This window comes from Zea mays, chromosome 10 (assembly GCF_902167145.1).
Source record: "Zea mays cultivar B73 chromosome 10, Zm-B73-REFERENCE-NAM-5.0, whole genome shotgun sequence".
Taxonomy (NCBI): domain Eukaryota; kingdom Viridiplantae; phylum Streptophyta; class Magnoliopsida; order Poales; family Poaceae; genus Zea; species Zea mays.
Window position 1 is genome coordinate 140,445,678 of NC_050105.1, and position 14,646 is coordinate 140,460,323.

Here is a 14,646-nt window from a genome sequence, read left to right on the forward strand (position 1 = left end):
GCCGGCTCTGGAGAACGGGAGCTCATTCCATGGAGTGGTCCGGAGCTGTGTAGTCGCTTAGCCCGGTTCCGTACCCTAGGCCTGCACACTCCACCACTCTGTGACGAGTACCCTGGTATTTGGAGCTATAGTCCTGTGCGTCCGGTAACCCGAGGTCCGGTTCTAGAGAATGGACGCTTGTCTCCTGGGGTGGTCCAGAGCCGTGTAGCCGCTTAGCCTGGTCCCGTACTGTAAGCCTGCATGCTCCACCACTTTGCGACGGGTGTCCTAGTATCTAGAACCACGGTCCAGGGGGTCCGGACACACAACTTGGCTTCCCAGACTAAATCGTGCAGGTCCCGTGCTTGTGTCAAAGGATGGCTAGTATCAGGCGATGGGCCCTATGGGTGTGCTACTAACGCTCCCTAGCTGAAGCTGTGTTCAGGTCCAGGTCCCAGTCGAGGCTGCCTCCTAGGGGCCGTTGCCAGCTCCTTTAGGTATGCTGGTATCCAGCCTCGACACGTCGAGCCTACATCCCAGGGGGGCCAGGTACAAGGGAGGAGTCGGCAGCGCCACACACAACAGGGACAAATAAAATGCAGATAAGTGCTAATACTGCTCGATAAGTAGTACTCAAAAGTACCATACAAAAGCAAAGTTATTACACCCGCCTTCAAGCGGGACCATAGCCTTATGTCTACAGGAATGACCTACTCAACATCAGTAGGGTCGCGCTGGAAGCGTGCGGCCGCCATCTCTGCGACATCTTGTACGACCTCCCGGGCGGCGTCTTCAGCAGTCAGGCCAGCAGTCACCATTGGAGGCGGCCCCAAAGCCATCAAAGCCAAAGAGATGGAGGCATGGAAGATGGAGCCGCAGCTCAGCCCGCTTTCCACCTTCACAAGGCTGGTGAACATCCTTTCCTCCGGATGCTGGAGAAAGAAGCGGGAAGAAGCGTCGCCCCCACGGACATCTTGCAGAGGTAGGCGATGATGGCCGCCTGAAGGATGAAACAGGGCGTGAAGTGCTGAGGTTGGAGGTCGAGCTCCTCCAGCAGCAGCACGAGGAAAGACGAAATTGGCAGCACCAGACCACTGGGGAGGTTGGAGACGAAGAGCACGAACTCCCCGGCGGTGAGATCGCCGTGAGGAGAGGCGCCGACACAGATCCTTATGGTGAACGCCGGTGCATCCCATCCGAGCAGGTTGCGCACCAAGTTGAGTGCCACCTCGAGCTAGAGACGCTCGGGAGGATCTAGCAAGGCCATGGCGGCTACGGCGGCAGAAGAGCACGGAGAACTCGAGGGCGAAAGGGCGCAGCGAGTGATGAGAATGGCTACCACGCTCGGGGGAGTCCCCTTTTAAAGAAAGATTCCCCCACTGACGCCCCGAGACGTCGCAAAAGATCTTGCCCGACACGCGCCAGGGTGACCTAGCCTCTGGCGCGGGGGTCCGGGTCCACGAGTCATACTCCTTGGGCGTCGGCTTCCGTGTGCGGAGAAGGTGAACCACCGTCTGTGGTAGTGCGCCTCTTCATCTCCGCCGAAAGCAGCGACCCAGCCTCTGACACGGGGGCCCGGGCCCACGAGTCATACTCCTTGGGCGTCGGCCTCCATGTGCGGAAAAGGTGAACCGCCACGTGAGGAGCACGCCACCGCCTGCGGTAATACGCCTCTTCATCTCCGTCGAAAGCAGCGGCCCAGCCTCTGACACGGGGGCCTGGGCCCATGAGTCATACTCCTTGGGCGTCGGCCTCCGTGTGCGGAGAAGGCGAACCGCCGCGTGAGGAGCACGCCACCGTCTGCGATAGTGCGCCTCTTCATCTCCGCCGAAAGCAGTGGCCCAGCCTCTGACACGGGGGCCCGGGCCCACGAGTCATACTTCTTGGGCATCGTCCTCCATGTGCGGAGAAGGTGAACCGCCATGTGAGGAGCACGCCACCGCCTGCGGTAATACGCCTCTTCATCTCCACCGAAAGCAGCGGCCCAGCCTCTGACACGGGGGCCCGGGCCCATGAGTCATACTCCTTGGGCGTCGGCTTCCGTGTGCGGAGAAGGCGAACCGCCGTGTGAGGAGCACGCCACAGTCTGCGATAGTGCGCCTCTTCACCTTCGCCGAAACCAACAACCCAGTCTCTGACATGGGGGCTCGGGCCCATGAGTCATCCTCCATGGGCACCGGTTCCTGGGTGCAGAGAAGTTGAACCGCCGCTCGCGCCAGTGCCGCGCCTCCTTGGGGCCTCCGCAGAAGACAGAGAAAGTAAATTTTCAAAACCAATGCAGCGGCATCGAGGCACCCCGCGCGTGGCTCAGCAAAACCATCAAGTGCGGAGACCACGGGTCAGTCAGCCGCGGGGACAGGCGTGACAGTTGGCGTGACAAGAGGGCCCGGACCTGGCGTGCCAATCAAGCGGAGGTTCTTTGGTGCTAGCAAAAGTGGGGGCTATGGCGTATAAATTGGATTTACCACCTTCTAGCATTCACCCAGTCTTCCATGTTTCGCAATTAAAGAAAGCTTTGGCACCATTGGTATCTGTTGCACAGTTACCTGATTCTTTGGCAGGTTTCCAAGTCCCTGAACAAGTATTGCAGCGTCGGCTCAGTTCAGACGACAATCCTCAGATCCTGGTGAAGTGGTTAGGTCTGTCGTCTTCGCTAGCCACTTGGGAAGATATGTCCGCTCTGCAGCAAGCTTTCCCACATGCTCCTGCTTGGGGGCAAGCAGGTCTTCATCGCGGGGGGGGGGGATGTCAGTACCTTGGCGCCAGAAAATAAGCTTGAAGAGGCGGGCCGTGCAGGTGGAGAGGATGGAATGAATGGACCAGGAAGGAGCACTCGTGTACGCAGACCGAATGTGCGTGTTACGGGTCCAGAGTGGGTGACAGCTTAGCAAGGCCCAGGAAGGAGCGACGGTATTCGTGCGCTGGCAGCTGTGCAGAGAGTATTAAGTCTCTAAGCAGAGAGTTGATGGGGTATCGAATAATTTGTAACAGAATTCTACCTACTAAACCCCAGCTGCTTCTGTCCTCCATCTTGTTCTCCACGTCTTCCCTTCCTATGTCTGTGTTATTGTGATCGATTGTTAACAGTATTTATATAATCCACCTAATAATATATGTTGTTTGTTTATCTCTTAATTTATTTAAGCTAGATTATATAATCTAGATGGTAAACAAACATGTCTTTAGGACCTAAATTAGATTTTAATAAATATATTAAATTTAATTTATATTACTTATGCTTATAAATTTATGATAATTGAATAGTGGATTTAACTATAAATCTAATCATGCTAAATTTGTATCATAAGAATTAAGAATTCTTAGTTAAATACGTGTCCATGTATATTGAAATTAGAATCTTAATATGGGTGTGCATCTTATAAATTAGAAATTTCTTGAAGAGTGAATATCACTAGGGAGTTATTGGTAGGCTGCATCAACTTAGGACTAGATTCGATAGTTGTAGTCAATACGTGTTTGGTTGTATGGTTAGGCCAAATCGGTTCTCAAAACACCTCTAATTAGGGATATTAGGGATGACAATTTAATCCGTGGATTCGGATATCCATCGAATATCTGACCCAACGAATCTGGATAGGGATATGTTTTTTACACGTGGGTTAGACCCGTATTCGACCCGAGATAAAGTGGACATGGATTTGGATATTAAACCTCATCCGCGGATTATCCGTTAGATATCCGAAATTAACCAATACTTCAAAAAAATTCTAGACAGGTAGACAACCCAGCCGGTTTGTTGTTCACAGATACCATGTGGCAGTGTGCTTGCTCCGTGCTCCCCGCTCTAGCTCTCATAGCGCTAGCTCAAGTGCTCAACACTACACCCGGATTAGATCATCAGAACTTCAGAAGGCAGAAGGCTGAAGGCCAAAAAGCAGAGGAGACATGCAGACATGTATTTGTTGTCATGTTGAGAACTTATTTGTTGACATACAGAACATGTACTTAAACTATTTATTTGTCATTTGTCATACATACATGTATTTATTGATAACTAGCCAATCATGTAGACATGTGCGCAACTTTTTGTTCTAAATTTATTATTGCAATGCAAGACATGTATTTTTTGTCATGTTGAGAATGTTGCTTGTTGAAGGACATGTATATTTGTTTAATTTTTTATTAAGTTTTTTTAAACAAACATGTCCCACGAGAAGTCCGATGGCTCCACAGTCCACACCACGAAGCTGGCGTCGCCAGGGCCCCACGACGCGTCGTCGTGGTTGGTTGTCGACTCTTCCACCATCTCGGCTGCGTGCGGTGCGCATGTGTCCCACGTGTTCGCCGTCAACGTCACCCTTCCGCGCGAGAGCTCACCGATGCCGATGGTGATGACGCCACACAGGGGCGAAGCCATGATCCGAAGATAGGGGGGCAGACTTAGGAGGTGTTTGGTTGCTCCTGCTAAAGTTTAACTCGAGTCATATCAAGCGTTTGACTTTTAAATAGGAGTATGAAATATAGACCCAACCAACTGGACTAGATTCGTCTCGTCTTTTAATCTTCGGCTGACAAATTAGTTTTATAATCCGACTACATTTAATACCCGGAACGGAGGTTCAAACATTCGATGAGACAGGGGCTAAATTTTAGCGGGGTGTAACCAAACACCCCCTTAGCCTCCAAGCGACCAAACCAGCAAGAATACATTATTAAAATGGCAAAGAAACCAACCACAATACATATATTGATATATAATGTTCATTACAAAAACAGTATAATAAAACAGCATCTATTTTGTCAAACAAAATAAAATTATATCTCAGTTATTTTGAATTTAGCTCTACGTGTATTAGCTAGATCATAGGCCTTGATAATATCATCGGAACTAATCATTGCCGCTAATTCCCTTTCAATATAAACGACCAGATAATCCCGTAAATAGGCATCTCCCATTTTGCTTCGAAGACGTGTCTTCACAAATTTCATAGCTGAAAAGGCTCTCTCTGTGGTCGCAGTTGACACAGGGAGAGTTAAGAGTAATCTCAATAATTTATCTACCATCGGATAAGAAGAATCTTTACCCAGCTTAACTAATCCACTTGTTAAATCAGCCAAAGATGATAAACCCTTTAGTTCTGGATGGTTGCAAACATCAAGTTGAAAATGTGGCAATTGGCACTCTAATTGCATTCTTTCTTGATTTGAGAAATCAGCAGGATAATACTTTTCCACTAGAGAGCATACCTTTTCCATGTCAAAAGAGCCAAGTATTGGATTCAAGAAAGCACAAAGTGATAAAAGGTCTGTCGCTTGGCCACCAAATCGATCTTCTATCTCATTCAGTTGTTGATCAATTGCAACATTAAACACATCAAATTTATAATGATGAAAAACGGTGGTGTTATCATTCTTATTTCGAGATTTGGTCACATCAACAAACCTACAAATGTGATAAAATACAAATAAGATCAATTCATATGATATGAATAATAATTGTGCAATAATTTAGCCAAAGGAAACATACTTGTGATTCAGATCCAAAATATCGATGTCATTCTTTTCACAAAAGTAATTGACCTCCTGAAGAAGAGGATCCCAACCATCATTTCGCAAGTTACCAAGTAAGACTTTAGTATTGGAAACTGAATCTAGTGCATTTAAAATATCAATTGACTTCTTTTGGAGTGTTTGACATAGCACATCGGTAATCTTCATAATCTTTTCCATCATGAGCAAAATAAACACAAAATCAAATTTGACAATAATTTGTAGTGCACCTGCAGCATCACCACGAGAATACTTTGAAACTGAACGATCATTTGCAATACTACGTAGGACTGAAATTGTGGCGCTAAACATCTTCTTTAAGCTTTGAATTGACTTGTAATGGGAACTCCATCTAGTGTCCCCTGGCCTCTGTAGAGAGCTCATCTGATTTGCACCTTGTCCAGTGTCAAGCTCTCCCAATTCAATTTCACGAGCTATTTCTTCAGCTTGTGCAGCTAGTAACTCATCATTGCGCTTAGTAGATGAACTAACAACATTTATGATAAAAGTTGCATGTTGAAAGAAGTTGTGTACCTGTTGCAGTTAAGACAGCACAAATTGAGTTCTTAAGAGTCACTGCAGTAGTATCCTTCACATGAACGAGGTCAAGAAAACGTTCCTTGATAAGTCCTTCTTTGTTGACAAAACGGATGACTATTGCCATTTGCTCCTTTTTAGATTCATCTCGAGCTTCATCAACCATGATGCAAAACTTGCTAGTGCCAATTTCTTCTCTTATTAATTTTTGCACTTTCCGTGCAACAATGCTTAGAATTTCCTTCTGGACATCAGATGAAGTGTATTTGGCATTTTTTGGAGCATTTTGTAACACAACTCCTTTCACCTCCTTGTTATATGAAGCCAAAAGCTTGACCATTTCAAGAAAATTACCTTGATTTAATGAATTCTGAGATTCATCATGGCCTCTAAATGGACAACCTTGAAATGTTAGCCACCTACACAACATGCAAGGTTTAAGATATTAAATTATTAAGATGGTGATGATGATAATAATGTATACATATGTATAAACATCATAAAAAACAAACTTATTTTTTACCTAATGGAATTGATGGTAGTCGTAAGCCTTAGTCTTGCTTCTGCAACTAATTTCTCATTTTCTTTAACCATCACCTTGTCAATATGAGTCATACTGTTTTTCAGATTATTGAAACATCCAACAGAATAGTTATGGGCAGAACCAGAATTTCCCATATGTTTTAGAAAAGCACATTCCTTTCCTTCATTAACCTTTTTCCAATTGTTAAACCCCTTGAATGTGAATGTATCTGATCCATACTTTCCAATTGGTTTCTTTGAAAAAAGAAAACATGGGAGACAATAAGCACGATCTGTATGAGGTGAATACTCTAGCCAACTAAATTGTTTAAACCAATTGCTCTGGAATCGACGAGCATGAGATGCATCATTCAATGGGTACTCATCTAATATAACTTGATATGGGCCCTCAGATATATAAAATCTCCGAGCTTCATCTTGTTGATCAAAAGGTAGCCTCAAAATTTGAACACGTTTACCAGGCCACCAGGGTCTCTCTCAAATGCCGTGGCTAAAGTCTCTTGTTGATTTAGCTCAGCTGCCTCAGTATGCAAATTAATTGGATCAGAATCTTGCACATTGGTTAGGTTAGGATTTTCGATTGGAGTAGCTCTAGGATTATCACGTTGGAAAAAACAATCAATTGTCTTGAATTTTCTCTTCATCTTGGCTGAAATTAAGTAGATGCAAAATTACATAATCACAATGCCCCAAATAAACATAATTGACAGCTGGTAAATGGTAATTATCTAATTTATTATTTTACCTAGGCACCTAGCTAGATCAAACATCAAAGAAATTAAGAAACTCGGCTACCTGCCTGGACGCCTGGTGGCTGGTGCTTGGTGGTGAACAGCTCACGGCTGGACGCCCTGTCCCTGCTGCCCGCTGGCCGCTCGGCCAGATCGCGCAGAGCCGCAGAGTGCGGCGTGCTGCCTGCCAGCCCAGCCGCAGTCCGCAGACGGCAGAGCCGCTCAGCGCAGGTGCTGCCAGAGAACGAGAGACGGAGAGAAGAAGACAATGCGGCGTCCGATCGTGCGCGCTAGGGAAAAAAATTAAAGGTTTTAGACTACTAAACAATAAACTGATGGCAAAATAATGGGCTCTAGAATACATTAGTGGTATACCTTAGTTGGGCCGTTGGGGGGTGTCAGGTCCACCCCGGCCCCCCCTGGTGTCTTCGCCACTGACGCCACAGCGCTGCGTGAGCTCAACGCCGTCTCACCTCTATCCGGCGCTTCATGCATTTCACCCCTCAACGAGCGGCTGCTCCGCGCACTCACCGGCCCCGTGGTGCTGCGCTTCGACCGCCCGCAGGCGTACAAGCAATCTATCACAGACTAACAGGCCTCCCCGCCACCAGCAGCCGCTTCTGCGTCATCGATGGCGAGCACCGCTTCGCCAACTACCAGAACTTTCATCTAACAAAGCTATTTTTTTGGTGATTCTGTAGTTAGTGGACCTATCCCAAACAGGCTCTTGTATTGAAAGCCCATTGTTATAGATATTACTGGTGGGTTTTCTACAATTTACTTTTTCCATCCTCCAATGGTAAATAAAAGTATAAAACTTAAAGAACAATTAATAATATAAAAACTCCAGTGCCTTTGGAAGTTTGAGTTGTCATTATACATTTGATTTGTTTCATTACTCACTCTCCTCTTTTGCTACTTGAATATTTAGTTATATATGTGTGGTATATGCAAAACTTGCACCACCAGTTCAGAAGCATACAAGAGCCAATCGGAAGCATATAGATAGCATTACTTTAGTTGATATAGCCCTGTACTTCAATCTTCCAATCCAAAATGCATCGAAGACTCTCAAGATTGGGGTCAGCGTACTGAAGAGGAAATGCCGGCAATATGGGATACCGGATACCTCGTTGGCCTCACCGAAAAATCAAGTCTCTTGACTCCCTCATTCACGACCTTGAGTACCAGCGGCATTTCTTAATATAGTATTTGATTACGGTTAAATTTAAACAAAAATCGTTTAACGTTATCGGTTACCTATCACGTTACAAATATGTGAACCAAACAACACTTTTTTTGATGCAGTTGTAACTTAATGTCAACAGAACTCATATTTTGTTGAACAGTACGTGCTGGAAAGAGAGGCTGACTGCTGCGATAAAGGAGCTCACAAAGCGGAAGAGCATGCTGGAGAGCGAGAAGGAAACCATGCAGCAGAAACCAGCCATTATATTGACCTGATGGCCGAAACCAAGCTATTCAGGCAAGATGTTTTCAAGAGCAGATATAGGGCCAAAAGTTCAGTGATGGATATTGATTAGCAATTCTCTTTAGCTGATAATAGCTGGTGTAAAAAGATACTCCCTCCGTTTCTTTTTATTTGTCGCTGGATAGTGTAAAATTGCACTATCCAGCGACAAATAAAAAGAAACAGAGGGAGTATGACAGACTGACCCGGTTGTAAAGAGATAATCGATCCATGTGTACCGCCAGTTTATACGATAGCTGGTAGCTGCGCTCTCTCCATAAATTATGTTTTGTTCTGATGGTGCCTGTTAATTGAACTCTTTTGGGGTGAACTGAGCTGATTGAAGAACTGGACATAGCATGGTTGGGAACTTGGGATGCTGGTGATACGAGTTAATCTTAGGAGTTAGGAGTACAATTTAAGCACATCCAAGCGAGAACGTTGTTCACGCCCGAAAGAAACTTCATTAGAATCTCTATATATTTTTAAATGGTTGTCAATAGAGTTTTAAATTAAAACCCCTTCAACATCATCTTTAAGTAAAAATTTAAATATAATAGTTTTTTATTTAAGATTTTCAGTTAGCTAAAATTGAAAATAAAAATAATTTTTGTGATATATTAAGATATAGAAAAACTGTTGAAAAATAAAATGATATAAAAAGAATTTTCTATATTATTATTAGAGAGTAAAATTTAGAAAGATGGCCGGAGATGCTCTGGTGTTGGTGCTGAAACCACGGAAGTTGGATAGTTTATCACATCATTTGACAGACACCATGCAGCAGGAAATTCGACACAAAATTCACGCGGCAGCGCCGTTCCGCGACCTGTGTCCAAATTGCTAAAGTTAATTTCCGCTTTTGGCCGGACAAGCAATATATACGAACCAGATTTTCGTTAAAGCTCTCGCGTTGCTTTCAGGAATCAGGACAGTCACCAGACTAAGAGGCGAATGAAATATACGAGAAAAAGAAAGGGACGATTTTTTCGTTTCCCGGGCTTCACTAAATAATCTTTATCTTTACTATATTAAAGTACTAGTTTTAATGATCGTCCTGCGTTAATATTTTTTAAAATGATCTCTAATTTTTTAAAATCAACCTACACTTCTATAATCTCTTCTCTATTATTATAATAGGAGAGTTTGTGTAAAAAATAAGTTGAAATTATATATAAGTGAGTGTTTCAACCTTGGTTGTTGGCTCTATATTCACACTCACATATAATTAATAGAAAACATATATTTTATGACTAGTGCCATAAAATATTTCACATATACTCGTGTAAATGTTAGTAATTATTTTAGGGTTTTTTAAATTGGTGCTCTTAGTTTTGGTGGTGTGCTCACGTATACCCTTAGTCGTGTTTTTTGCTGGGGGTATATGTGAGCAACGTGCTTGGTTAAGACTCCGTGAGTGCAAGCGTTAATGGAATGGTTACCGCCGTGATTCAATAAACTGTTTGGTGACCCACAGTCCCGGAGGATCCAGCCCATTTCCTGGCCCAAAAAACCACAGACCGAATTATCGCCGAGACTTAAAAAAATGTGTTTGGTGACCACGCTCTCGATCCGATCCGCGGGAGACTTTAATTAAACCAGCTAATTTTACTCCACCTATATATTAAGTTGTCGCAGAACTGCTACCGCTGCTGTGCAGATAAATATCAGCGCTTATCTTTTTCTTTAACCGAGCAAACAATAGCCACATGAGATAGCCCAAGTAAAAAGAACCAAGGTTAACTGCAAAGAACGACAACGCTTCTATCTTTTTCTTTTTCCTTAGGACGCATACAAATAGAATGGGGATCAATAATTCAGTAGGAAGCATCTTACTGCAGCTGATATATAGGTGAGCACACCACCAAAACCGAGGGCACCAATTTGAAAAATCCGTTATTGGGTTTTTTAAATTGGTGACTGTAGTTGGTCCAGACTTCATCTTGTGGGAACCACATGGTTCACATCCTGCCGCTTTGGTAATTGCATAATTCATTGAAATCCTTTGCATGGTCCACAACTTGTGTGGGTTTAGTTTCAAACTTCAATTTTTCAGTATTGTTTAAGAAGTCCTTGCAGGTCGAACTGGTCCAGCACACTATGGAGAATTTTATAGTGCTTTGTATGGTCTTTATATAGAGTTTATGAACTCTATTTTTTGTTGGATGGATTACAGGATATGATTTTTTTTACCAAGTCTGTTACTTTGTAGGTAATATTACATGTAGTAAATGCTGAAACTATACTTTGTAATGACTAGCAAAGATGTAGGTTACTTTGTAGATTTTGATGTTAAGCTTGAGAGTGTTAAAATATGGTCATTTTGAACAGAGCTACTGGACGAAAATGTTAGCTTCATAACAGTTAGTGTAAATGTTAAATGTTAGGAAGTTATTCCAATTCCATTTTCTTTCAACCTCACAAACACTGTATCACTTTCATACAGATTATACATTAGGCGGTGGCCGTGTTAGTGGCAGCAAAAGGATTTCTTCAGAACATGCATCAGGTAGTGGCCATGTTAGTGTCCGATTGTTTTAGCTTAAAAAGATAAATCGACAAACAGGTAGTTTATGTAAAGCACTCAATTTCTAATTTAGTCTACTCTCTACTTATACATGCATATTACCAACTAATTTCTGATTTAGTCTACTCTCTACCTATTTGCATGCTCTGATTTAGTTACCTTATTTTGTTTCTTTGTAATGTGTTGCTAGTAAAATCTGCAATGAGCTTCTGCTGCTGCTCGATCCATCCATTGAAATCTTGAGGTAATCATTCCATCAGCTGTCAGATTTCCTGAACTTGTTTTTTTTTGAAAGGGACGGGCAAAAGATGTGCCGGTCCAATATATCAGAGTAGGAGAAAACACTTACAAGACACACACGAAGACGAAGAAGAGAGAGGGGGGTGGGAAGAAAGAAGAGCAAAACTCGACTGTCTACTAAGATTAAGAGTAGATCACTAGGCCCAAAACTAACCCACTAGAGCGCCAACAAGTTCTCTCACTAAATAAGCGACCTGATCTGAATTCTTCTGCTGATTTCTGAAGATCCTGTTGTTTCTTTCTAACCATAAGCTCCACCAAAAGTAGATCAGAAGCCCATCGAATTTTTTTCTAGATTGCCTATTACAGAGACCTCTTAGATTCCTCCACCAATCATACAACGACTCCGATGTCTGGTTTCCTCCCAAGAAAGAACAGTTCCCCCATATCAAAATTTTGTTCCACACCTCTCTACTGAAAGGGCAATCTTTGCATAAATGGGTTACCGTCTCTAGTGCTGAGTTACAAAGACAGCAAACTGGGTTGCACTGCCAATGTCTTTTCTGAAGGTTGTCAGCAGTCAGCACTTTATTATGCAAAAGAGTCCATGCAAAAAACGGCACTTAGGTTCAGTTTTTGCTTTCCAAATGGGGTCAATTTTCATTATGCAATAATTTGCTGCAAATTGGATCTTATAAGCGCTGCTTGCACTGTACTCACCATCTTCTGTCCATCTCCAAGAAATGGAGTCTTCTAGATCGTTGAGCTCGTGTGTACTATTGATGGCCTGCCAAAGGCCGAGCAATTCCTTTAATTCTTCTGCACCATCGTAGGGAGAGCATAACTGGATCCAACGGTTGTTTCTCAGGGCCTAGAAAGTCGAAATGTTCTTCCTTTTTGCTTTGTTGAAAAGACTTGGTGCAATGTTTTTTGGTGCTTGACCATGGATCCAACTAGATTTCCAGAATACAGCAGTTTTCCCATTACCCACCTTCACACAAGTGGAAGCGTTGAAAAGATCTTCATCTGATTCATCACATGGCAGCTGCAAATTCACCCATGCTTTGTCTTTGGCCTTCCATCGAAACCACAACCATCTTAGTCTTAAAGCCCTCGCAAAACGATTCAGGTCTAGAATGCCCAATCCCCCTTTGCACTTTGGTAAACAAGTAGTAGACCAGTTGATCAGACAGTGACCCACGTTGCATGATTCAGGATTACTTCCATTCCAGAGGAAACTTCTTCTTATCTTATCAATTTTTTTCAATAGCCATTTTTGAGCCGGGAAGACCGTCAGATGATAAATAGGTTGCTCGGATAACACAGATTTAACTAATGTCTCTCTACCTGCCTTTGAGAGAAGCCTTCCTTTCCATCCTGCGAGCCTTTTATTGATTTTATCAACTAAAGGTTGTAGCTCAATTCTTTTAGCGGTTCTGAAGTGAAGGGGTAGACCCAGGTATTTCCCGGGTAACTTAGCGATTTTACTGGGGAAGACTTCTACAAGATTTGGCCACAGCTCCTCTGGGTAACGAATCGGAAAAATTTCTGTTTTATCGAAGTTTATCTTCAGCCCTGAACACCCTTCGAAAGTCTCTAGAATCGATTTTACAACTTTGAGATTTTCTTTATCCGCTCTAATAAACACCTCTGCATCGTCTGCGTATAGGGAACATCGAAGCTTTGCCCCTCTTGGCAGGACCCGCCCCAGTAACCCAGCCTCAGCTGCCCTCTCAATCATCCTCTGAAGAGGATCCATTGATAATATGAATAGAAAAGGGGAAAGGGGGTCCCCCTGCCTCACACCACGCCTGTGGTAAATCTTGTCTGATTGTTGACCATTGATGGTGACTCTGGAGGTAGAAGAACCAAGAATTGCGGCGATCCAATCACGCCACCTTTGGGGGAATCCCCGGGCTTTTAGCACATCGAGAAGGTAAGCCCAATTTAGGGAATCGAAAGCTTTGGATATATCAAGCTTAACAAACAGAGCCGACTGGCTGTTTTTATGAAGTTTCCTGATCACCCTTTGAACATATAGGAAGTTATCGTGAATTGATCATTTCTGAATGAAGGCGTTCTGAGCAGTAGATACGATCTCGTTCATTCGCGGTGCAAGCCTGTTTGCCAGAATTTTTGTTATGATTTTCATGAAGCTATTGATAAGACTGATAGGTCTAAATTTGTCTATTGTGTCAGAGACCTCTCTTTTGGGAAGAAGAATGATGTTTGCCTCATTAACTAGGTGCAAGCTCCTGCATTTTAGGTGATAAAAGTCGTTAATTGCTTTGGAAAGGTCGTCTTTAACCACGTCGAAGCAGCATCTATAGAACAGCCCAATGAAGCCATCCGGTCCTGGCGCCTTTTCGGATTGCAACCCCATAACCACCTTCTTGATCTCATTATCCTCTATCACATTGTCTAACTCGGATAGATCAAATGGCAAACAGCCCAAATTATCCCAACGAACAGCCCTCTGTCTCACTCCACTTGTTCCAAGCACTGCATTAAAGTGATGATGAGCCTCATGCATTTTATCTCGTTGGCTGGTCAAGATTGAATCACCATGAACTAGAGATCTGATATTATTTTTTCGTCTTCTATTGTTGGCCATCAAATGGAAGAATTTGTTATTAGCGACCCCCAGACGCATCCAGGTGAGCCTGGAATGTTGTCTTGCAATTGATTTTTGAATGCAAGCTAGACCAAAAATTTTGGATTTAAGCCATTTCCTGAATTCCAATTCGTCACTGGTGAGCTGCCTAGATTCCTGAGCCTTCTCCAGAAGGGTTAGCACAATCTGAATGATTGCCAATTGCACACTGACACTACCGACTGATTTTCTTCTCCACGCGCATAGAGCCTTGGCTGTGCGCTGCATCTTCACATGGAGCACAAGAATCGCATCAGCAGAATTGACACCAGCGCTCCAAGCGTGTTGCACAACCTCCTTAAATCCATTGATTTTTGTCCAGAACGACTCAAATCTAAAACCCCTAAAGAAGGGGAAGGAAGAACGACCTTGCATAATTAGCGGATAGTGATCCAAGGTCATTGTGTCAATGGCCTGAAGGTCTGCCGAGGGGAATAATTGATGCCACTCTGTT

At 43.7% G+C, this 14,646-nt stretch overlaps 1 protein-coding gene across 1 annotated transcript; it reads right to left on the reverse strand.

The window, feature by feature from the left end:
* Positions 1 to 4,652: 4,652 nt before the first annotated feature.
* LOC103641979 (zinc finger MYM-type protein 1-like) lies at positions 4,653 to 7,216 on the reverse strand. Its single transcript, XM_020545518.3, has 3 exons — positions 6,551 to 7,216; positions 5,468 to 6,446; positions 4,653 to 5,383 (listed from the first exon to the last, which is right to left on the reverse strand). Exons 2-3 carry the CDS (start codon positions 5,872 to 5,874, stop codon positions 4,756 to 4,758), a joined length of 1,035 nt encoding a protein of 344 aa, XP_020401107.1. The 5' UTR covers positions 5,875 to 6,446; positions 6,551 to 7,216; the 3' UTR covers positions 4,653 to 4,755.
* Between the last annotated feature and the right edge of the window lie 7,430 nt (positions 7,217 to 14,646).